Raw genomic sequence first — 25,688 nt, forward strand, 5'->3', positions numbered from 1 at the left:
CCATCTCTGACAGTACTACAATGGGCGAAAACAAAATAGAAATAAAATATTAATGTCTGGCACCACCATGGGCGCTCACAGTGCGCAGATGACCGTAATTGTAGATCATTGTGATGTTTTTGCCCTATTTTTTCTTCTTTTTATCCTTTCCTTTTCTTATTTATTTATTGTGTTTGTGTTGCACATCAAAAAATGGGCGGGCCATTAAATTTTCATCCTTTCTGAATCTTTTGCTGCAAATGCATTAAAATCGGATAATTTGTAAAAATGAACTAGGTCAGTTCTAAAAGAATCGCCCCGTACAACTGTATAATCTGCAGACGGCACTCTTACGTACCGAGGCTGCTAGCGAGTAACGCCATCGTTGTTGCACGGGGCTGCATGTTTAACGTGACGATGGTTTGTAAACATGTTGCGTCGTCATAATTACTTGCGCGATCAGGAAAGCGGAGTTACTTCAATGGAACGCAAGCACGTCTTTGTGGCGTTCAACATCCCACTCAGTAGTGCTTATGTCACAGTCATGCAGTCAAACACTCATGCTCAGACTCTAGCTGTGCGCAGTTCTTATCTCGGATGTTGCAGGTTTGATCAGCACCTCGCGCATGAATCGCGAAAAGAAAACACCCGCATGGTTTTCGCAACGCAGAAAAAATTTCTCAACTACAACACTTTTCGGGTTGTACAGGCGAAGTTCAGTTAGCAATTAACACAGCTAGCGGCGCCGCTTGTGGCCGCGACTGCACGTTTCGTCACTTTAAACGTTTCGCTTCCACTCGTCCAGCCTGTTGGCGGCATGCAGCACTCCATAAGATCCACAGTAAGTTTCGCTACATGCATCGCATTAAAAAAAAATTATACTTTTATGTTGATCTCAATACTATCGCACATTAAATACACTGGCGGGAAATAACGAGCACTGACCAATCGTGAAATAAAGAGGACGTTCCGGCACCATTACGCGGGCCGTGTTCACAATGAATGCAACGTTTTGAGTGGCGTTGGTGATATAGGTCTCATATTGTGACGTAAGCATCGAGCGCATACCGGGGGTAGGTTGCCTGAGTTGCAATTGACCGAGTTTTCCGTTGTTTGAATCCGAAGGGATTCCAGATGAAACTTTCCCGTTTTATTCTTTTTTTTTTTACAATTATCTTTGCTCTATCGCAGTCGATGTCATGGCTCGTGGACACTTCGTGTTCGAAGAACGCGTTTATTGCAACTTGCGTAAACACAAAGTGACTCGAAGTGACGTACGGGTGTAAAAAACTTTAAAGCACGAGTGGAGGTGAACTCGCTCCTCGTGAGTTAGCAGCATCACCTTCATCGTCGCTGTCACTGCCGGTGCTCTCACGGCCTTCAATATCCTGTGAAAAATACTCGTCGTTAATGTGGTCACTTTCAACATCACTGGCAAAAGCAATCTGAAAAATTTTCTCCTCTTCCTACAGCCCTCGACTTTACCACGTCACCATGTTTGCAATGAAAGAAGCGTTGGGGCTTGGAGAACCTTTTGCGCTGACAACAGTGAACGTATACCTCCATCTGGTGTCAACAAGCCCAAACATCAAGAAAACCACTTTCAGTGTGCATCCAATCAACCGTGCACAAAAAAGCAGCGCTTTCTAGGCGGCCGTTGATAGACGTTCTCTGTCCGGTGCAGCGCCCGCTGTGAAACCAAAACACGGGTAATGAAGGATGACGTAGAGATCGAGAATACCAATCAAATTTGGCTAGCTGGGTCCAATAACGTGAATACAAATGGATTCTATCGGTCAATCACATTTAATCTCCATCGGAATGCGGCTGCTGACGACAGCATCGACCCCAACGCGGACCGTACTTGGTCGTCTTTCACTATAGCCGTGGAGCGAACACAGCCCCGAGTGGCTGAATTGTCACACACACGATTCAAACGAACGCTTTTCTGACGAAATACAAGCTTCGTATTTTAAGGCATCGCCTATTTATTACGAAAGCCTTGACATTGCTCAGTTATAAAAAGAGGACAGCGCGAGCTCACGCGAATCCCCAGCAGAATGTTATGCATTTTATGCGCTACAAAAACACCGACGGATATGTGCAAGCGAAACAGTGGGAGTTTCACCATAAAAGCTCAGACAAAAGCAATTCACTAACCTACGTGGCTACAGAAAACTTCGCGGAGCTGAAATGTGTATGCTGTGGGCCATCATTGGCAGTGTGACTTGCCCAGGGTGCTTCACCTCGTATTTTTAGGAAAAGTTTGCGTCTCGCAAGAAAGAAGCAGTTTTGTCTTGTCACAGAGGACCCAGTTTGTTCACTGGTGCACGAAGCATGCAAAGTCGTAGTGTTTCTTTTTTGCCAATGCATTAACGATCAGGTTAGCAGAGAACAAGGGCGCGGCTGCCAGTTTGTCGTCTGCTAACCCTCCTCTCGGTGGATATCCTGACACCCGCTTGGTGGCATTGCGAATAGTGTTCTGAAAGAATAATTTATCTGGCTAAACTGGTTTGATGTTGCATTTGAGCGTCCCTTTAACACGCATCGTGTATCTTCTCGCAGCTCAACTATGAGGAGCCGAACGAGGCGGCGTATTACGAGGGAGACTTCGAGGGCGGATCCTGTTCGGAGACGTCCGGAGCGCCGGCACCAATGAGCGTCGCCTCGGAGGTAGACGAAGCCGCCCAGGTCATGGCAGCTTCATCGGCGCAGGTATCGCCCGTGTGCCAGATACACAATGACAGACCTGTGCAAGCAGGAGTGCGAAAAAGCGTCATCAGGAGCAATGGGGCTTTCACGATGCTGAGGCCCACATTCAGTTATTAATTTGTTGTACAGCTATTCACGAAGTAAGATATAAAAATAAAGTCGATGCACTTACGTCGCCATTAGGCTGCGTGTAAGCACAATATAGTCACTAATTTCCACAGAACCTTGGCATACCTTGAACACACGGACATTGCCTTCTTGATCCAAGAAGCCAATGGCTGTCACGGCAGCTTCGAGCTGCTTCATTTAAACAGTTTTATTCCCTCTACGAATGAACATGAAAGTGTTTATGAAATTTTCATTTTTGATTATATGTTCTTAACTGCTTACTCATTCACTCACTAGTCATGTATTGGGGCCCGCGAAGATACCCCGGCCGGAGTTCCTTGGGCGTAGCTAGAAGTTTTATTTTTTTTTTTTTGGGGGGGGGGGGGGGGCGGGGGGGGGGGGGAGGCGGAATGTACGGCCATTCTTTATGTTAATGCTTGTCGGTGTGGCCGGCAAGTTGGTTTGGAAGCATTGTAACGAAAAAACAGCGAGACAGTAAGAAGCGCTCGTGCTCGTGTCTGTGCCCCTTCCGTCCCGGTCTTCTTGCGCCATTTTTTCGTTACAATGCATTCTTTGTGCATATTCGTGCCGTGCATTTCTGTGTGTGCATGTATGTATACACATGCACAATTGTCTCCGGCTACACCCATGCGAATTCGTTGTTTCCTTCATTGGTCTTTGCTCGGGAATTCGGCCACTCGTGCGTAATCGGTGCAACACGACCGTCTTGGTAATCACTAAATATACCAGCACAAGCACGTAAAGCAAGAAAGGAAAAAGAAAGGGATAAGGGAGGGAGGTTGACCAGAAAAAGTTCCGGTTGGCTGCCCTACACTGGGGAATCGGGGAAGGGAAATAGAAAGATGAAAACAAGAGAGGAGGGAAGGGAAGGAGAGGGAAAACAGAGTCAGAGAATTCCCTGCACGTGCGGGATGGCACCACAAGTCAGAGGCGTTCGCACAAGCCCGTCGTCCTCAAAAAGCACAAGAGCGCTTCCGCTGTCTTGTGGGACGTCGAGAGATGTTGGCGGTGCTGTAGTAGCACCTTCACGGAAAGTGGCAGATCATCCAGTCACCGCAGTGCGTTGAATACGGATGGGGATCTCAAGTACAACAGAGCGAGGGGAGCGTGACTTCTCAATCGCTGAACAAAAAATTGGAGACGACCCTAATCTGTCGCATATAAGTGTCTGGTGGCGGCGCTCGCATATGCCTTGGGTTAACCTCGCGTTTTGTCGCGCTGCCAAAGGGGCTTTCAGAAGTCCCGTACAATAACCGCGTGGTTGAGATCTCCTTCTCCAGGTGCCCCTGCGATCCCAGAAAACCGTCTGCTCTTTCAATGAACTCATTCAATTAATTTTCATTAATTATCCCGACAGTTACTTGGTCTTTATGTTAAGTAACCTTATGCTTCGATATCATATGTATCCAATATTACTCTTGTAGTGGAGCAGATGCACGACCGAGTATGCGCCTGTGGAGGAGGACGAGAAACGACCCGCGTTCTGATTGCGCGAGAGCCTGTGCCGCCTTTTGCCAGCCTTGCACTGTGTCAGCGTACGGTCCCTTTTCGTCGCGACTTCATTACACCAATAAACCTCATCACATTTGGTGGAGGTTGCTGAGATTCCCAACCAGACCTGGAGCTCCGCTCTCGCAAGTTGGCTGAGCGACCACCGGACAACATGACTGACGCAGTCACTGCCCAGCCAGCACCACCGGCTGTCCCGACCCCCTGCCCCGGCTCTACCCGTCAGCGAGACCCGCCGCTCTTAACTTGAACCATGGCCATGGACTTCGTACGAGTTTTATTTTTGAAAACGCATTTGCTGAATATTCAGTAAACCGGAAGGGCTCGACCGGAAGTGCAGAAACTGGCTCGTTGCTCGTGCCAATAATAAGATCGGGGACGCGAAGCTGAGCCTCTGAGATCATGGGCGCCTCCGCGGCACGTGCGTGCCAGCTCTACCATCCGCGTCTGTGCTGGGTTCCGTGCTCACAGTACGAAGCGCCAGAAGTTATCGTATGGTAATCTGACTCACCTTAAATGAGCGTTTTCTCCAACGTAAGTTGAGCGATTCGCACTCCTAACAAGACCGCGATTGGAGATCGTAATTTAAATGTATTCTCACAAATAACTTCGGCATTATGTCTTTGCTGTTCGTAATGCTGAACGTGTTCGTATTACACTGCATGGTTCGGACCGAGACTGTAAACTGTCTTTATGTTCTCTATTGTCGCGAAGCCCAGTCTTCAAGGCGCCTTTTACCTCGCAGTCCCTGGTAGAGCAAATCATTCTCCCGGATTGTACATTGATATCTGCAAATGTCACTTTATGGAACATTAAGAAACTTACATTTATGTTGCGCGAATGCATAAATGAACGGTGGTATCCTTACAAATGTGGACACATTATATACATTATATGCTCTTGTTTAAGACTGAACATTCATTTTGCCAGATATATAAGGCAAAATATTCTTGGACAGAAGAACTGTTTCGCAACATAATGTTTCATAATGGTTGTCAACAAGCGAAAGAAGAAATGTGTGCTTGGGATTACACTTTTTCTTGCGCTTGACATCCTTCAACCCTCTTAACTCGCAGGGCAGCACCTTGTACGACCAGGACCCCACTGCAGTGATCTGGGACGACGAGCCCGAGGTGTCAGCGTCAGCCATCGATGTCGGTAACCTGGAGGCCGCGTGCGAACCGCCAGCCACCGAGGAAGAAGTCGAGGAGTCTCTGCGTCCGGCTGAAGAGCGCGAGCCTTCGCTGCAAGTGGCCATCAAGTGCTTCGCGCTCTTCTCCTACGAGGTAGGGGGTCCGTCTGAACTCTTGGCGACACGTAGGGCTGATTTCGCAATGGCCTAGTGGATGGTTCTCAAGGCATGCGTGTCAACACGGTCGGGTCTTCAGCCGTTCTTTAGACACTGACAGTCTACAACCAGTGTAGGCCTCCGACAGCTGTTTCATATCCCCGGTTTGATCGTCGTAGTATTTTACGAGCGGTCTGCAGCGCAGTTCAAGTAAACGGGTCGCCTGACTGCGACCTCATGCGCAGAGCAACTTTCATTGCAAGGATTCACTGCCGCCACGCTTGACCTGACTGGCAGAAGCTCAGCGTGTACTCCGTGCTTTATCATCAGGTAGGCACGAGCCCCGCATGCTCTCTTCCTGGCGTCACAAAAGTTGTGTAAACGCAATCCGTGAGCATATAATGAGAATTAATGAATCAGTGGAAAGCGTTATTACGTGAGCGTTTCACTTCATACGCCAAATGGAAGGAGTCCCCACTTGAAGAGAATCCTTATGCTGCTTTCGCCGTCCGACCTCTGGTCGCCAGCCGCCGCTGATGTTCCAAAGCGGGGCTGGACAGCAAGATATTTCTTCAGAAGAGACATGGCGTAAGGTATGGGGGGGGTGTACAGTAACGACATGGGAAGTAAAAAAAGCCTTAATGCAAAGAGGCAAAGCCGCTGGTGAGGACCAGGTAACATCAGATCTGTTGAAAGACGGTGGACAGATTGTGTTAGAAAACTGACCACTCTGTATAAGGAAGGTCTCTTAACGGTGAGGGTACCAGAATCTTGGAAGAATGCTAATATCATCTTAATCTATAAGAAAGGGGACCTCAAGGACTTGAAAAATTGCAGGCCTATCAGTTTACTGTCCGTTGTCTACAAGCTGTTTACCAAGATAGCTAATAGAAGTAAGACAACATTACAATTAAATCAACCAAAGGACCAAGCAGGATTTCGTACAGGCTACTCGACAATAGACCACATTCACAGTATCAGTAAGGTATAGAGAAATTCGCGGAATATAACCGACCTCTTCAAATGCCTTCATAAATTGCGAGAAGGCATTTGATTCGGTCGATATATCAGCAGTCATGCAGTCACTGCGGAATCAGGACGACAACGAACCATATATAAACATACTGAAAGAAATCTACAGCGGCTCCACAGCCACCATAGTTTTCCATAAAGAAAGCGACAAAATTCCAATAAAGAAGGGTGTAAGGCAGGGAGACACGATCTCCCTAATGCTCATACTGAAAATTGGCAGCGCAAACAAACGGGACACAGAAGAGGAACACAAACAGGCGCAGACTGAAACTTGGATTTATTCACAGAAGATAATATATACCAGAAAAAACATGAAGGGAAAGGGAAATACATGAGGGAAGGATCCACCATGATCAGGTGTCGTCTATAAACGAGATTTCACAATCTAAAAGCGATATAGAAGGTGAGCTGACACAACTATTTCTGGTATATATTATCTTCTGTGAATAAATCCAAGTTTCAGTCTGCGCCTGTTTGTGTTCCTCTTCTGTGTCCCGTTTGTTTGCGCTGCCAATTTTCAGTATGAACCTATACCAACTTGCCCGCCTTTCAACACTTCTGCAACTCCCTAATGCTATTCACCACGTGCTTACAGGAGGCTTTCAGGGCCCTAGATTGGGGCGAGTTAGGGATACGAGTTAGTAACCTGCGATTCGCTGATGACATTGCATTGATGAGTAACTCAGGGGACGAATTGCAACTCATGATTACTCAACTAAACAAGGAACGTAGAACGGTAGGTCTGAAAATTAACATGCAGAAAACTAAAGTAATGTGCAACTGTCTCGGAAGAGAACAGCGCTTTGCGATAGGTGGCGAGACGCTGGAACTTGTAAAGGAATACGTCTACTTAGGACAGGTAGTGACCGCGGAGCCGAACCCTGAGTCCGAAGTAGCTAGAAGAATAAGGATGGGATGGAGCACATTCGGCAAGCATTCTCTAATCATGAATGGTAGTTTACCAGCATCACTCAAGAGGAAGGTATAAAACAGCTGCATCTTAGAGGTACTCACCTAGGGAGCAGAAGCCTGGAGGCTTACGAAGTAGGGCTCAACTTAAACTGAGGACGACGCAGCGAGCAATGGAAAGGAAAATGATGGGTGTAACCTTAAGAGCCAAGAAGAGAGCAGAGTGGGTCAGGGAACAAACGGGGGTTAATGACATCTTAGTCGAAATGAAGAAGAAATGGACATGGGCAGGGCACGTGGCGCGTAGGCAAGACAACCGCTGGTCATTAAAGGGGCCCTGCAACACTTTTCGAGCATGCTCAAAAAGCGCTGCCGATCGGTAGTCGAGGCTCCCGAGAACACGCGAGCCAAATATTATAGCGATGCGCACGGCCTGGAATTTACAATAAATTCTCAAAGTCAGCTGAAAATCGCTCCCTCTTCTCTCGACAAATGATGTATTAGTCCGCAAAATATGACGCGATTGTCGGCAGTTCCACCATTGGCTGATGTTATAATCACGATAACACCCTCATTATTACTTTCGTTGTTAATTTTGAGTTCAATAAGTAGATAATATGTATGTTTATATTATGTTATCGCGTTAAAAACACCGAACAAACATTAATATTAGCACTTCCGGTCTCACCGACAGCTCGTCTGCTCGTAGTTGCGTGGTTCCGTTTTCTTCGCCATGCGCAGTGCCGAAAACGTGAATATTTCTGTGCTTTTGACCATCGCCGGTTGCCGTTGAGAGTGGCAGCCGTTCGAGTGTTGCCTCGTCAGCTGAGAACTGCATCGTCGGCACGTTCTCACGACCGACCGAGGCACGGGCGCAGCGTGTCTCCGATAACAATGCTGGCGTCCGGTAATGGCGGCGCTTCGGGGTCGTCTGCCAGTGCCGTCTTACGAGGCGGTGTATCGGAGTATGGGCCGAAACCGATCTCAGCTGTCATTCGTTCCAAACGAGCGCGCAGGTTTGCTTCCATGGTTGGCAGAGCGATGAAAACACTACGGCGTTCGAGGTGCACACCCAACATTACCAAACCGACGCGCAGTTTTCAAGCACGCGCGATACACGATCGACTCCGCTCGACGAGAACGACGCAAGCCGACCGGAAGTGGCGGCACAGACCACGTGGCTGCGCCCAGACGTCAGAGAGAAAAAAATGAAGAAAAAAGCTCCGCCGGCGCTCATGGGCGGAGCCTCGCTCCTCTATGCTCCCTCCGTCGACTCGCTGCCTAGATTTCTGCGCGCTCGCGGCGTTGAGTTGAGGGAGAAAGCTGCGGAACATGATCTCTATAATTTGGTAGCACCACTTAGACTTGACGGATTCGAAAAATTTTTGCGGCATATGACTCGTGAAGAGTCATACGTCAATAATGAGACTATTCCAATATAACTAAGAAAGGTGTTGCAGGGCCCCTTTAAGAGTAACTGATTGGATTCCCAGGGAAAGCAAACGCGCGAGGGGAGACATAAAGTTAGGTGGGCAGATGAGATTAAGAAGCTTGTGGGTATAACGTGGCAGCAGCAAGCACAGGATCGGGTTGATTGGCGGAACATGGGAGCTAGGCCTTTGCCCTGCAGAGGGCGTGGTCAGGCTGATGATGATGATGACAGGGGGAGGGGGGGTCGTGTTTCGTTTGGAGTAGGTCACGGCAGCGCAAGGGCACTATTTGAGACGGGAACAAACAGCGCTACACACGGGACCGTGACAGAACGACAGACATGGAATTGTGGCAATCAAGGCAATTATGACACCATTTACTCTCAAGGCGCAGGTTCGGGTCAGTGATTTTCAATAGTATGTGTACACCATCATTTCTCTCAGAAAATGCCGCATTACGAACTACGATCAGTCACCATAATTACTGATAAGGTAACTTGGCCTGTATCGTAAACAGTGCAACAATTCAAACTGCCTGAGTCATTCTTGCTCTAGTGCTTGCAGCACCTCCCTCCATGCATCTGGCTCTCTACCCAATTATCTAAGCAGGAGCATTGTAGCGATATGCATTGTGTCGTCGTTTGGACGCTATGTGAGCCCGAGAAGCTTGTCTCTACAGCCTTTATCAGCCATTTCATCTTTTTAAGCCAAGATTTCTCTCAACTGTGCTGAATTAAAAGCTCCTTTTCTGAGACGCATGCCTCCCATGATCCCGCTCCAGTTTAGCAAAAACGCACTTGCTGTTGTAACAGCCGATACCCATTTCATCATCCCCTCCTCGATTGCCTGGTCAGGGTCTTCCGTACAGTCAAGGAACTTGCACCCCAGAACAAAAGAAGTATGCGGGCATCTGTGCGTTCGCTTGGAATGGGGATCTGAAATAGAGCCGTTTTTATGTCGACAGGGTTGAACGGCGACATACAGCCTCAAAAAGAGTAAAAGTTCCACGAGGTTTTCCATAAGCTCAGTGTGGTTTTTGAGTTGCTCATTCAGCGATGTACTGCCAGGGCCATGCGAAAATGCATCGAAACTGCTCGAATCCTGACTACAGCATGATAGGCACACAATAAGAGTGTCAATTTTCATTTACATTGCTCGGTACACGCACAGTGTGCTGCAGCTTTATGTAATAACGGAAAGCTTCCTTTCAGAGCTATCTAAGCCGTTTAGCAGCATCAGCTCTGTTGTGTTACGAATGGGGTTTTCGTGTCGAAGAAAGCCGGGAGGCTTGCGAGCCGATGATGCCGAAGATCGCACTTATCGCTGAGGAGCAGAGCAAAGAGGCCAAAACTTTTATAAAACGGTACAACGTTTATAGCAGGTAATAGCAGGTAATAGCAGGTTATAGCAGGACAGAGCCTGCCAGCACGACCACGTCGGCTGGGGCGTCTCTCTAACAACAGACCAGCCCGGTCTTAAATAAGGCATCCGTCCATTGTTTGATCTGGGACAAACCGGTACGAACAGCACGACGGTTTGGAACCCACCCAACCGATGGTGGACAACTGGTAGGGCAGCTCGATGGGTTGGCCTTTTCCTTGGTTGCAGGTGTTGACAGGGAGGCTGTTTGGTCCCAGGTGTGGAGCAGCCTTTCCATCGTCCTCAGGAATGCTGCTTTCCGTAGCTGGGTAGCTTCGAAAAACGACTGGCGTCAGTCGACGGGGCTGGCTGGGCGAAGACGCCGTTTTCCCGGATTTCAGACAATGCATGCAGGGCTTAATCCCTGCTTCCAGGTGGCAGGTGCTGGCCCTTTGCTTGGACGCAGGGCAGACGCTGACCGCGATGCCGTGAACTTCCAACGAAGTGCAGGTGCTTGTTCGCTTCCCCGTTCGGTCAGGTGCTCTGGCACAACAGTTGTCTGCAACAGGACTGCGAGTCTGTGTCAAAAGAATCTATCTATCTATCTATCTATCTATCTATCTATCTATCTATCTATCTATCTATCTATCTATCTATCTATCTATCTATCTATCTATCTATCTATCTATCTATCTATCTATCTATCTATCAGCGTGCTTTTGTCCATCGACAAAATTTGGGGACTATCTAAATCTTTTGGAATAAAACCTCCCAATCACTGCATTTGTCCTGCTCAGACTTGGCAGTAATGCAATTACAATGATGAAATTACTGTAATCAAATTAGTTTTACTGTCATGAAATAGATTGTTTGCTGGTAATTTAGTAATCTAATGAATTGCCCTAAGCGTGAAATTTATGAAATTTTCCCATTACTTTCCCAAGTACTTCTGACTAAAATATAGCATGTCCACTTTCCCTTATGGCTAGGGTTCTGTGTTTTCGGGTTTACCCGAAAAAATCTGATAAACATTCGCCGGTAAAATTTCCGACAATTCAGATTTCTCCGATAAACTCCAAAGGCCAATATGACCTGGTTCCGTTCTTTATCGAAAGGGCAAGTTCTAAGCGCTCATTGGTACATCTTCTGTAATATAATATCTGGGGTTTTACGTCCCAAAGCCACGATATGATTATGAGGGACGCCGTAGTGGAGGGCTCCGGAAATTTTGACCATCTGGTGTTCTTTAACGTGCACCTAAATCTAAGTGCACGGGCCTCGAGCGTTTCGCGATACACCTTTTGGTTTGACCGATTTAAAGTTCACCGCGCGTAGCTGTATTAGGCGACGTAGCTGTATTGTGCTCCGGCTCAGGTTCTCACATACAAAAGCTTCACAAGGACTTGCAACTCGCCAACCCCGAATTCACGGCGCTTCACTTCAAAGATCCGTGCCACCTACTCAACAACGCTCTGGAGGATGGAATCAGGACAAGCTCGTTACGTAGTTCACGATTTTGTTGTGCACTTTCCTGCCCTGTTGAAGTAGCTGCGCCGTAAGTGTGGTCTTGTAACTTAGAAGGGGGGCGGCTTGGCTTAGTTGGCAGGCCATGACAAATGTTATAGCGCCAACTCAGAACAAGGACAAAAGGTACACGAAGACGAGCGCTAACTTCCAGCTAGGTTTATTGCGAAGAACATGAAAATATCATGAAATGAAAAATCATGAACATGAAACAAACCACGTGACAAAAAATTAGCAATGCAAAGATGAGCAAGGCAAAAAATTCTAACACCAAGAAACATACCAAAAATGAACCTAAGCAAATATTTGTGTTGTTTTGGTCTTGTGTGTTTGGCCATGGGCATGGCCATCAAGGCGCTGAAGACCGTATATATGTCCGTCGAGGTGGTTCTCTTTTTATGAAGCTGTAGAAGGTATTTTGGACTACTGGCGCGCCATTTTGTCTTTCTTGAAAAGCGGCGAAGCCAAGGAAACGAAGTGTGAGAAGCTCAAGAGTCTTATTTCATCGCCTGAAGCTGTACACGACTTGCTCGTTAAGATAAGGTTTCTGAAGACGAATTCGTGTGCCGTGCTCTGTGGGTATTGGGCTTGCTGCGTCCCGTCCGTAGTTAAAGCAAGGGAGACGGAGGCTTCAACTCGTAACAAACAACAACAACAATTTATTTAACTCTACGCTGCATACGGCGGGGTCGGTCCAGGAACACGAGACGACGAGGCGACGACCATGATCGGCGGCAGCAGCAATCGGCCAGCGCGGGTGGCAGCATCCGTCCTTCCTGGCGTCCCAGGCACGTCTCTCCTGGGCGGCGCGCAGGCTGCCCCTTTTAAGCCGCGCAGCTGGGCCACGCGCACCGCTTCTGCGCAGCACGTGGCGCTATCTCGCGATAGCCGGTGGGCGTGGTTCCCACACATCCCCCCCTCAAAATGACGTGGTGGGGACCGGAGGATGGTCCGGAAAGGCCGGCTGCAGGGACCCTAAAGCATAGCGAGGACAATGAAAACCAGTAAACATTTCCTTCTCGCCACAAACAAAATTATGTGCATTCAACGCATAACAAGGCGAACGGGACATTAAAGTACTTTGGGAAGGCCTATGAATGCTTCCTCCTCCCTCCAAAATTCGTGGAAAACGGAACTGGAAAAAAATACAAGTCAAGGGGATGAGTCATTTTCGCAAACGCCTCTTGTCAGTCACCGGGGACGCAGGTTGTACCACTTGCTTGGTGGCGTGGGTGACTGGGTGGCCAAACCCTGGTGAGGCATATCTGGATCGCCAGCTGCTGCGTCTTGCCGTGAATAAAATGGTTTAAGATCTGAGACATGAATAGGGCCACACGCTTGATTAGTTAAGCAATCTTTCAGCATGTACGAAAGCCTAAATTTCTGGGTGATTCTATACGGTCCGTCCCACCTGTTAGCTAAGGAAGCGGCAAAACCTTTCGAGGCGTCGCTGAGCGGGTGTGTCCGCTTCAACACCAACTCCCCTACCTCAAAGCTAACGTTTTGTCGACGCTTGTCATACTGTCCTGCCTGTTCCATTCGGGACTCATCGAGGTGCTGTCTGGCTTGTTGTACCGCGTCGGTCAGCCTCTGTCTCAGGTCCCCTGCAAACTTTGAATAAGGCCTTGAAGAAGCGGTTGCACATGCCAAAGCACTGTCCTGCGGAAAGCTCAATTCTTTGCCCAGGTTAAGTTGAGCAGGAGTGAAGCCTGTTGAGCGATTAACTGTCGTCCTAGTTGCGAACGCTATTTCTGCCAGTTTCAGGTCCCAGTCTTTATGACGCTCAGTATGCGCGACAAGCATAGATTTCACATTTCGGTTTACCCGTTCCGTGATGTTGGCTTGCGGGTGATACACAGACGTGCGCTTATGACGAATTCCCAAAGCGTCACAGGAATCCGTGAACACCTTGCTGGTGAAGTACGTCGCGTTGTCCGTGATCAGCTGGGCAGGGAATCCGAACCTCGTGAAGGTTTCGAGAAGGCAGTCCCATACTTTCTGCGAAGTGAGCTTGCGCAAAGGAAACAATTCAACCCATTTCGTGAAATGGTCAGTCACAACAAGCAGATACTGGTTTCGCCGCGGACTCATGGGAAACGGGCCCATTACGTCACATGCAACAATCTGCCATGGCGATGTACTCTCAACTGACTGCATTGTTCCTAACGGTAAACCACCACGTGGTTTCGCCTTTTGACAAACTGAACAGGAACGCGCGTAGCGTAATACATCCTGTTTCAAACCTGGCCACGTTACAGTACGACACAGCTTCTCGTAAGTCTTCTGCCCTGAAGAGTGACCAGCTAAAGCACTGTCATGGTAGTACTTTATGAACAATTTGCGAAGTTTGCGAAGAATAACAACTCGAAACGGTGACTCCACACTACCATCATCAACCTGAGGAAAGTACCGGAACAAGAGGCCTCCTTCTCCGAGCAGGTAGCAGTCTGTCTCCTCGTCGCTTCCGGTGTCAGTTGGATCACGAGCCGCTAGCTTTTCTGACACCTTACGACAAAAGCCATCACCTTGCTGTGCTGCCAGAAGCTCCTGTTTAGTGACCAAAGTACCCCAACGTGACTGTATTGTCACAGCTGGTGTAACCGCGTACACTGTTTCCGGCTCGACCTGCGGTTCAATAGACAAAGGTGCACGTGAAAGTGCGTCAGCAACTGTGTTCGTGCTGCCCTTCTTGTACTCAATGACATAGTCGTAGCGCTGCAAGGTAAGCGCCCATCGGGCCAATCGTCCCGAGGGATTAGGCAATCGTTTCAGCCAAGAGAGCGCTTGGTGATCAGTCTGAATGACAAACTGAGTCCCGTCCAAAAACATGTCAAACTTCTTTAATGCGAAAATGATAGCCAGGCACTCTTTTTCTGTTACCGAGTAGTTTCGTTCCGCCCCGGTCAGAGTGTGGCTTGCGAAGGCAACGGGCCTCAGAGCGCCTGCGCATTCCTGCAGAAGTACTGCGCCAAGTCCGTAATCGCTGGCGTCTGTCTGTAACACAAAAGGTTTGTTAAGATCTGGCAGCTGAAGGGAGGCGTTACTTGTGATCGCTTTCAGAAGCGTGTTGAAAGCTCCTTGTTGCTCACCGCTCCAGAGCCATTTCGTGCCTTTCTTCAGCAACTGAGTTAGTGGTCGGGAGATGTCTGCGCACTGCGAAATGAAGTCACGATAAAAAGCAATCATTCCGAGAAACCTTTGCAAGCTCTTAGCGTTCTGGGGTGGGGGGTAATCTGCAATTGCCTTCAGTTTATCTGGGTTTGGTTTTAGTACGCCGTTGTCGACAACAAACCCAAGAAGGTTGATTTTGTTAGTAGCGAGCTGCAGTTTTCCGGGATGAACAGTTAGACCGGCTGCTGACATGCGCTGTAGCACCGTATGCAAGTGTTCAAGATGCTCTTCAAACGTGCACGAAAACACCGTCACATCATCAAGATACCAAAGTGCGTAATTAAACTTTGCATCACCCAAGACCATATCCATCATGCGCTGATTAGAACTCGGACTATTGGAAAGACCAAAGGGCATGCGCACAAACTCGAACAAGCCTCTATGACATGTGAATGCCGTTTTCGGGATATCGTCAGGGTGAACTTCGATTTGCAGATACCCACGAGAACAGTCGATAGTGGTGAAGAACTTTGCGTTTCCCAGCGCATAAGTTATGCTCGATATTGCTGGCAAAGGGTAGGAATCTCTCACCGTAACTGCGTTGAGCCTGCGGTAGTCCACACAAAGACGTGCCGTACCATCTTTCTTTGGGGCCAATACCACAGGGAAGGCCCACGGACTGTCCGAGGGTCGTACGGCTCCTGTGTCGATCATTTCGTCCAGGGCTTTATCGAGAACGGCTCGCTTGTGCTGGCTCAGCGGTCTCGGGTTGCAACGCCATGGCCGGGCGTCGCGGGTATTTATGCGATGCACTAGGACGTCGGTCTTCCCAGGACGTTCCGTAAACATTCCCGAGAACGGTGTCAGCACGGCCTCTAGCTGCTTCCGCTGGTGGTTCGTTCCCGTGAAGTCGCTGAGGGACTGCATGACTGCTGACGGCAGGGTGGTGTGCATGGCTGCCACGCCTTCCGCGTGTCTTGATACAGGCACGAAGTCTTTCTTCTCCGCAAAGGGTGTTGTCTCGCACTGTCCGTGAAGGCGGTAGCCTCTTGCAGGAAAGTCGAGTGTGAGCCCCTCGTCTGCAAGAAAATCTCGACCGAGAAGCATTGCCACTGATAGGCCAGGCAAACAAACAAATCGCTGGCGCTTCGTTTTTCCATTAAAGCTTATCCGTAAGCGAACACAACCTTCAGCGTTTGATACGTGGCTTGATGCCATCCGCAACTGAACATTTGAGTTACGAAACTTCATCTTTTTAGCTTTACACTTCTCTAGCAACACGTCACCGATTAACGAGATTCCTGAACCGGTATCAAGAAGAGCAGGTACGGTAATGCCCAGCGCTTTAACTTTCATCGTCGGTTCTGGAGACTGCGCCTGCGTTACGCGGCAAACAGAGGGAACGATGACTGACTCACCAGCTTGATGTTCGTCCATTACACGCTCCGCACAGCGTTCCACGCTCCTGGCATTGACGGCCGTGGGCTGCGACACACCGCCAGTGGTTAGTGTCGCCGGCCGAAGCGGTTTCCCGAACTCTCTGCATTCGCGCTACGCCGCGCAAGGCATTGCCGCCTCACATGACCAGTTTGACCGCACTGGTAGCATACGACATGCGTATGTCTGCGTTGGCCAGTTAACCTATCATTGAAATCACGCCTTTCGGCGGAGTGGCCCCCGGAGTACCCATAACAGGAGCGCCTGTCGCAGTCGGCTCGCGCAGGACTTGTGAATCTGGCGTATCGGGACTGGGGGTCCGACCGACTATGCTCTTGTATGGCTCGAGTAAGGAGCCAGCGCTCTGCACTATGACGCTGCTCCGCGGACACTTGCTCCCAGGGACAGCTTACCCCTGATACGGTATTCAAAGGGGCCCCGCGCCGCCCTTGCTCATGTGCGAAGGGGTCCAGGGCGCGGGAGGAGATAGCCGTGAATGCGCCTGGGCTCGTCAGGTCGCATGAGGGACTGGCTACGGGGGCGCGCCAAGCCAGTGACGGCTCAAGAGCAGATTGCGGCGCTGGCGGTGGCACGTAAGTGCTCTCAGCTAACAGGGCGTCTTGTACACCGCGGGCCTCCCGTGCGAGGTGCTCAAGGGTTTCGAATGTGCGCCCATAAAGAAATGGCCTGAATCTGGGATGACTCTGTCGAATGACCCGAGCTACTTGGTCCCTTTCCGAGGCAGTCGGTGCTGCTCGGCGATGCAGTTCCTGCATCGTCCGGACGTACTCGAGCAAACTTTCGTCCGGATGCTGGGTTCTTAGTTCGAGCTCACGCTGGACTCGCAGCTCGTACCCAGGGGGCAGAAATTCCTCTCGGAAGCGCTGTTCAAATTCTGCCCAAGTGGTGAAAGGCGTTTGTAGCCTCCACCACCGTCCTGCGGCATCCCGTAAAGCCAACGGCAGGATTCGAGCCATCACGTGCGCTTCCGAGGCACCGGTCGCTCTGACATACCTGTCCATTTCCTCTAGGAAGTCAGCCACCGATTTCGGGTCGTCGTAACCCGTGTACGTCGGTAGCGTGGCCGGAGGTAGGGGATGTGGTTCGCCGGCCCGAGTGTCCATGCGGTCCATGACCGCGTTGCACAACTCAGCGACACGCTGAAATGTGTTCAGCTGCTGTGCCAGCAGCTGGTCAGCCTGCTCGTGTGAAGAATCCTGCTCGCCGCCGGTAGGCAAGATCGTCCCGGACCGGAGATGCATTCCGTCTGCCTGCGCGTTGAAGAGAAAAAAAGAAAACCCGCGCCACAAAAGAACACACACGAGAATGCGCTACACCGAGACTCAACGAACGAGACAAGGGACCGGACCTACGTCCACCGTGCTATTCCTGCGGGCGGGAGCAAAAACCACGTTGGGCGCCAACTGTGGGTATTGGGCTTGCTGCGTCCCGTCCGTAGTTAAAGCAAGGGAGACGGAGGCTTCAACTCGTAACAAACAACAACAACAATTTATTTAACTCTACGCTGCATACGGCGGGGTCGGTCCAGGAACATGAGACGACGAGGCGACGACCATGATCGGCGGCAGCAGCAATCGGCCAGCGCGGGTGGCAGCATCCGTCCTTCCTGGCGTCCCAGGCACGTCTCTCCTGGGCAGCGCGCAGGCTGCCCCTTTTAAGCCGCGCAGCTGGGCCACGCGCACCGCTTCTGCGCAGCACGTGGCGCTATCTCGCGATAGCCGGTGGGCGTGGTTCCCACAGCTCTCAATGATCAAGGAACTTGAGGCAGAGAGTATCCTGGAACACCAAGTTTATCCCATACTGGGGGTTCGTTTGCACGCACTCTTCAGTCAATGGCGGGATCCAACCGAGGTCTTCGCATCAGATGTCACAAGTATGTTGGTCCTCCTTGACCAGAATGACCGCTTAACAACTGTCGCAGACTTTCACGGATAATACGCTGCTGTCGCCGAAAAGTGGAGACAGACATCTGAAAGGAACCTGTGCGATCAACTCCAGTACACCAAAGAATCGTTTTGGTACTGTGTTCAAATTGTGAATCCAAATGTGAAGCATGAGCTGCCCTGCGCGTTGGAGACCTATGCGCCTATTTTTAAATTAGTGCTTCTTGAAACTGACGACATCAGCCAGCTCCTGAGTGATTTTGCGAATTATCAGTGCTATGAAATATAACATTGTTGAACCTCTGTCGTTTTGTAGACTTCACAATGTCCAGTGGCCAGTGCTTTCTCGCTGCGCGCTGCGTCTTCTGGCGCTTCCTGTTTCTAGCGCTAACGTTGAAAGGGCATTTTCAAAGCTGAGAGTCGTCAATCGAAAGGAGCGCGCTTCGATCACTAACAGCAACCTCGCAAAGTATGTTTGCGTGTTTTATAATAAGCTATAAGCTAAGGTTGTTATACGCACAAATACAGGTGTCTTGTGTTCAAGTATTTTGCTTGTGCGTATATGTTTTTGTGCATTCAAACCTTCTAGAAAAAATAAAATGTGTTTCGTGTGTTTTGACGTTTTAGTATTCAGATATGAATTGATCTAAGATTTTGGTGTTTCGAGAATAATGCAAAACTCCGAATTTCGGAGAATTGGGGATTTACGAGAAATAAACTCCGATAAACGCCAAATTTCCGCCATAAATATTAACTCCGATAAGCACCCGCCGATTTTCAAGAAAAATAAACACCGAAAACACGGAGCCCTACTTATGGCATAGAAAATTGTCCCCGAAAAGGGAAGAAAAATAATAAAGACACGTTCGCCTCTCTTCCAGACCTCACGTGCGAGAAAATGAACAAAGATATCTGAGATTTCAATGTAGATGTGCTGTAAATAAAGCTTACATAAATTATGCGTGAATGACGAGCTTTCCTTAAAGTATTCTCAAAGTAATTTCCTTACTATTCAAAAGACATCGTAATGTTATTACTTTCGGCCAGCTCTACTTTGTAATGTAATTCAAATATATTTAATGTATACATTTCTGTAAAAAATAATTACTGATGTAACATAATTACATTCTCGGGGCAATCTTGCCATTTCTGGTAATGGTACGTGATAGGTCTGCAGTTGACTTTGCGATTGCAGTGGCACCACACGTTTTACATTAACGGGTTTTTCTTAGCATGCGCTTTAGCCGTCTTCCGGTGACGGCAGTGAGACAAAAAACAGCTCAGAGTCTGTGTATGTGCGAGCGGACTTTGGGCCATTATTCGCAACACATTCAAAAACACATTCAAAAGAGACCGTGTTCCAGCCACCCATAAAAAATCGGCGTGACAATACCGTGAGAAACGTGCCGGCTAAGACGAATCCAAAACAGCACTTTCTATCAGTGTTCTGCTATAATGGTTAAAAATAACATGGGGGGGGGGGGGGGGGGGCGAGTGATCCTTAATAATAAAAAAACAGGAAGAGAAGAAAAATGAGAGCCCCGCAATTATCTATCTCAGTGGATGATACCTCAGCAGTAGCTCTCAGGGGGGAGGGATAAGGAGGGATTAAAAGAGTAATATGAAATAGTAAGGGTATGGGGGATCCGGTCAGCAGAGTTCAGGGACGGGGCAACGATCGGCTAGAGGCACGAGGGCATCACGGAAAGGCGAACCTTAATCAGTGAGAGGTGCTCGGCTTGGCGGACGAAGCAACCGTCACGGCACGACGATCGGCGAGAGGCGGAGGGGCATCACGGAGAGTCGAAACTCGATCGGTGAGCAGTGCTCGGCGTCGCGGACGACGCAACCGTTGCTCATGAAATCCACGGAGCGAATCCAACATTCTCGGAGCTAACCAGTATCAATACTTGTATGAGTATTGAAAACGCGTGGTTCTACCCACATTTGATCTTAAACACTTTTCTTTAAATTCGACGCGTACTTCTTCGATAGCTCTTTACATGATCTGCCAAACATTTCCAATCTCATGTTTAGATTTCGTCGTCGGTTGTCTTTTCATAGACATCCTTCATTTGACGTATTTAGACGAACGAGTGCAGTCGCCGGTAAAAAAGGTCCGCGTTGCCTTCGAGTGTGGAACCGATCTTGGACTTGGAGCACGTGTCTTTAAGTCAGCGCCGGAGACAAATCGTATAAGGACCTCCCACTTAAGGAGCGTTTTCCTCCAAACCCGCTCTCTCAGTCGCATACGGTGTTCGGCTGCCAAAATGAAGTGTGAAAGGACAGAACGCTGGAAGGAGCGGCACCTCTGCAGGAAGGTGTGAAGTATTTCTGCGAAGAGCTCTCACCACGATACCACCGTCCTCGGGAAGTAGGTGATCACGAGCTTTCGGAACGAGCTCTCCGTTGGGCGGTGATGGATCAAGCGGTCGGGCGCCAGAGAGGAACGGCCATCCGTCAAGGACGGACGCAGAAATCTCCCTGAATCCTGTCGCCGCGTTCTCGGCGAAAACGGCGGGGTTGCGCTCACACGGTGCCGTGCATCGTGCCATGCAGCGGCGATACACTGGCGTTCTTCCTATGCAGGCGCAGCTTCCGGCTTGTCTCGCATTCAAGAACTTGCATTTTGAGCCCTCCCTCTTGTTCGCTTCAGAGTGCTTGAAATAGTGAAGCGACGGTGTTCACTCGGTGTTTCATCTTTTTTTTCCTTTCTTCGGACGAGTGCTTTGCTTGGAGTCTTTGAATAGCGCAGTAAACCAGGACAGGACTGCATAAGAAAGACCGCACAAGGTGTCCTATATAATGTGTGCTCCTTTCTGCCCGTTCCATAGCGCTGGTTTTCTACGATCATAATTTTACTGTCCCGCCAGTGAATGTCGATGACCAGTAGGCTCTTCGATTGGAGCCGCATGGCTTTCGATCACTACGTTATTACAGAGCGAAAGTTTCTTCTCCTAACGCCGGTGCGACTGGCGTGGGTGTATTTCTTGCCCAGTAGATAGACGGAGTGATCGTGGGGCAAACAAATGCGCCTACGCGTTCACTGGCCCTGCAAATGTGACGTTCACTGGCTTTTCTCAGCAAGAAATCGTTCAACGAGGTGGTTCCCAGACGCCCTCGTTTTTCTCCATCAAGTACGTGTTTTATCTTTTGTTGAGGCCTTCTTTGTCTTTTTCGACAGCGATTGGCGTGCCTGCTTGGCCTCGCCGAATAAATTGGGCCGATTTTCGAGATGCAATCAAAACTACGGTTAATCCTGGAGACCCTGTCAGGTGGATCACGTGAGAGTTTTTAGTTTGAGCTAGTTGCTCATATGCAATCCACTAGGCGTGATGAAGATGAATACATTGAGCGCTGTAGTGTCTGCAGTGTTCGTTGTCTTCGTGTTCGCATGAGGACACGTGGTCACAACTGCGGTCGCTTCGAGGATAGAGGCCAGGATACTGCTAAGCAGATATATAAACGCAAAAAGTAGGAGTACACCTCTGTAATGGGACCGAGCCACAGTCTGAAAAACAAGAATACAAGTTCATTGTTTGGGGAAACCAATGGAAGATTGCCGTCGGCGTAGAGTGGCATGCGAGATCACATGGACAGCTATGGCGCTGTACTGCTGGCCACAATATTGCGGGTTCGATGCCTGCCAACGGTGGTAATTTATCGTCTTTTCAGGCAAAAGAGATTCGTGTGAACCGTTTTCTGTACCACCGTGTCTAAGCTGTTTTTCACGTGCCTGGTGAAGTGGAAAGCGAAATGTGCATGGTGGCCTTTGCCACAAATTTACGTCAAAAACAGAATAAGTGCTAAAATGTGGTTATTGAAGCAGCTGATGAGGTCCTCTCTCCGAGAAAAGAAATGCAAACTGGTAAGAACAAAAGCAACAAAATGATAATTAAAAAGTGCAGAATTTTTCTATATGTTTACGCGGCTTTTAAATATTTTCCAACAGTATGCTATCGAAGCAACAAGCTTCATTTGGAAGAAAGGAATCAGATTGGGTTGGGACAATACCGGATGCATCGTGCGTACAGCTGAGCTCTTTACAGTGCGGCAACGACGACAGAGGTGTATTGTTCTTGAGGCGTGGACGCTTTGGCGTCCCGTACGTGGATGAGGAAGTCAAGAAGAGAGAAATGACGTACGACGCGACGGAGATGCGCATACCCAAAGCTGTGGTGCATCATGCTTTCCTGAGGAACACCGGTTGATTTACCACGAATATCTGCATTCCTGCACGCCTCACTATAGTCTGGCCTCGTGAAAATTTGGCAGGGCTACTCTTTGCCACACCCGGTGACGCATGCTATAGCGTCTATAAATGCAAAGCATCACGCAGTCGATGTTCGGTAATCTCGTGCACTTATTCTTTTTAATTAATGCGAACCCGCCGTGCACGCGCTAGCGTCGTCGCCTTCACCCGCGATAACTCGTGGCTCTTGATGGATGCGTGTGCGTGGAACGGCGTAATGAGAGCCTTTCTGCCGCGTCAGCTGATCCGTCAACCCGCGGTATTTGATCCTCGGATGGCAGATAAAAGAGCCGCATTCTAGGGGCGGCTTCTGCTTATCCAGGATGGTGAGCGCGGGCGTTTTTGCAGCACGAGTCTTTCCAGCGATGTTTGTTGCGAAACCCGGGAGGGCTATATTGGATCTTGTGTCCATCGTGTCACTCGCATTTTTCGTAAGAGCTTGCATGATCAAAGCATGACTTGCAGATGGCCCAGAGACATGACGACGACACCTTTTTTTATCCGCAAGTTCTTCGGTTTTCATGCAGAAAACGCCAGGACCTAAAGCTCTGACAAGCGCCTGGCTGAAGTCATGCTTTGTATGAACGCATAACCAACCTGCCACACGAGAAAAAATACGCTTTCAAAATGCTGACCACAAACACGACGTGTTGCGCACACGCGTCAGGACGTATGTATGTCCACGTGCATGTGTGCGGGGAGTGCACAAATTGCAAGACGTATCGTGTGAAAGCAGACATTTAAAGAATGCAGTATCAATTTAGCTGCAAATTCGAGATGTATGAGAAGTATACGCCAGGGAATAGAGCGAACTCTAGAGTGATCGCGGGTAGAGGCCTCGCACCTCGATGGTGTATGCCCGGCAGAGGGACGCTTTATTCCGATTCCGGAAGCTACAGATACCTTCAATACGGTGTCTTTGTAGTACTGTGCTTACGAGATACGATACCGACCGCAAAACGTCAGCATTGTGAAAAAGCGCTGAAAACGCGGGCCTGCACGAGGGAAAGTGTGAGCGGTGTGGAAAATGCGTCAAGCTTCTAAGCGCGTTACAATTCAAAGTACAACAAAAAAAAATGGAAGAGTGGATACCATACGCGTTAACAAAGAAAATAACTGCCAGTTCAAGCATCCTTTATGTATGTTCGTGTGTGCATGTGTATACGCACATGGAAAACGGAAAAATTACGGGGAAAGGGTCCGCGAGGGGTCTTATCTGCCAGAATTTTTTCATTGGGGCTCGTAGCTTTCCACGGCTAAGTCGTGAGTTTCGCGTGAAGTGTGCTCCAAGTGTCGCGTGGCTTGCTGCCCACTTGCGTGTTGAATAAGACATTTCAAATAATAACGTCGCTTAATTGAAGCGTGCCGAAGCAAACATGTAGCGCGCGGAATGGACGCCACAAAGAACAAGACGAGCATCGACGGAGCTTAAAGCGAAACGCTGCTGAGCTACGGATTCATCGTGAACCAAAGTTCGGCGTGCAAACACGGAAGCAAGAGAACGGAGCCGTACTACAAAGCAGTCTCCTCCCTCGTGTCGTGCAAGCCGCACTATATTTCACGATGAGCAGCGGGACGCTATTTCCAAGACGTTGCTCGATTTGCACCAATATATGGAATTCATAACGTTTTTATAACAGAAAATAACTGCAAAAAGAACCTAGGATGCTTACACAGCATAGCGCCTGAGCAACATTTCCTTTCTCAACGCACCGTCATGGGATAATGAATGTTTTCCGTTTCAGTGATAAAATGGGCCTTACACAATTCTCCGACCATTACACTCGAACTTTTTCTGGAATATTGGTCCAGATTAGCAGACATTGCTTTGATTAAGATTTGAAAAATTCACAATGTGCTGCCAAATGCAGTCCTGACGGATTCATTATCGACCGTTCCTTTTCCGGATATTCTTGATGTGACTGTATATCAAATCTTGCTGACATGCAATGAAATTTATGTAGGTTAAATGAGCCACTGCATCGAACAAAAGACCAGAGAGACAGACGGCTTCGAAATCCTTCAGCATAGAATGTTTTTTTTTTCTACTTGGGGATATTTTATGATGAGAGAAAATTAATCGAATACTTTATCGTTACTCGTAAAATTACCGGAATCCCTTTGTACCTCTCTCGCTTTCCCTTTAGCATTCTGAAAAATTTATACTGTCAAAAACAAGTTACCTATAGTGAGCGCATATTCTTTAAAAATGCGGGAACATTCAGTAGGCTAAATGAGGAGGCTGTTTCTAGTTAAGGCGAGAAGATTGTACACGATGCTCGACAGTTCCGGGAGGTTGCTAGAATACGGGAGAATGTAGGAGAACATGTTCTTGTGTAACAGACATAATGCAGCGCTAAAACACAATCACTAAGAAGAGGAACACACGACAACGGGACCCGTCGTCTTGTGTTCGTCTTGTTAGTGATTGTGTCTTAGCCCTGCATTATGTCTCTTAGCAAGCACCAACTCGCCCAACAACACGTTCGTCTGCATGTTCTTGTATATTAAACCACTTACGCTAGACGTCCAGCGTGGTTATTCTTGGCGACCCGTGCGCACTGGGCATCTAGACAGCGTCCACGCCGGTCGCCGGATTACATTCTCGCCTTTAGCGTTATTCACTTGTCTGTCATTGTCATCAACTGCCCATGCACAAGGGTATCTTATATAAATGTATTCTTCGTGTAGTGCCCACCGCTTTCACTCCCCTGGGGACAATCGCTTATCTCGAACGTAATATGTACGTACTTCCAAATTTGCAGCAGAAGATGTGCTGAGCCTGACGTCCGCATTCTTCAAGAGAAAGGACGACTCAGTATACGTGAATGCGTTCTAAGAATTTTTTCAAAGTTTCGGGGCCCGCTTCACTCGGAAATCGTTACACGAAGCAAGAGGACAACAGACGGGCACAGATCAGGGGTGGGGCACCTTTTCGATGCCACTTGCATTAGTCGTTCCTCCTTTCGATACGTCGGGAAACATACGCCACCGAGACAAATATAAGTCAAGGCTGCTCAGTGCCGGCCTTATCTCAGCGGTCATTCATACAGAATATACTTATATATTATATCGAAGTGCTGTAAAAAACTGCGCAGTCATTCTAAGCGTAG

General features: G+C 48.8%; 2 protein-coding genes across 4 annotated transcripts in view; one reads left to right on the forward strand and one right to left on the reverse strand.

The window, feature by feature from the left end:
- Nucleotides 1-25,688, forward strand: part of LOC119382446 (protein nervous wreck) — a 159,318-nt gene that overhangs the window by 89,182 nt on the left and 44,448 nt on the right. For all 3 annotated transcript variants that reach the window (XM_037650150.2, XM_037650151.2, XM_037650152.2), the window contains exons 15-16: nucleotides 2,545-2,694; nucleotides 5,406-5,615. In XM_037650150.2, the coding sequence (XP_037506078.1) occupies nucleotides 2,545-2,694; nucleotides 5,406-5,615 (360 nt within the window). The remainder of the gene's footprint in view (nucleotides 1-2,544; nucleotides 2,695-5,405; nucleotides 5,616-25,688) is intronic.
- Nucleotides 16,024-17,883, reverse strand: LOC125757102 (uncharacterized). The gene has a single exon (XM_049412207.1). The coding sequence runs from the start codon at nucleotides 17,679-17,681 to the stop codon at nucleotides 16,488-16,490; it is 1,194 nt and encodes a 397-aa protein (XP_049268164.1). The 5' UTR covers nucleotides 17,682-17,883; the 3' UTR covers nucleotides 16,024-16,487.

This window comes from Rhipicephalus sanguineus, chromosome 2 (assembly GCF_013339695.2).
Source record: "Rhipicephalus sanguineus isolate Rsan-2018 chromosome 2, BIME_Rsan_1.4, whole genome shotgun sequence".
Lineage (NCBI taxonomy): Eukaryota > Metazoa > Arthropoda > Arachnida > Ixodida > Ixodidae > Rhipicephalus > Rhipicephalus sanguineus.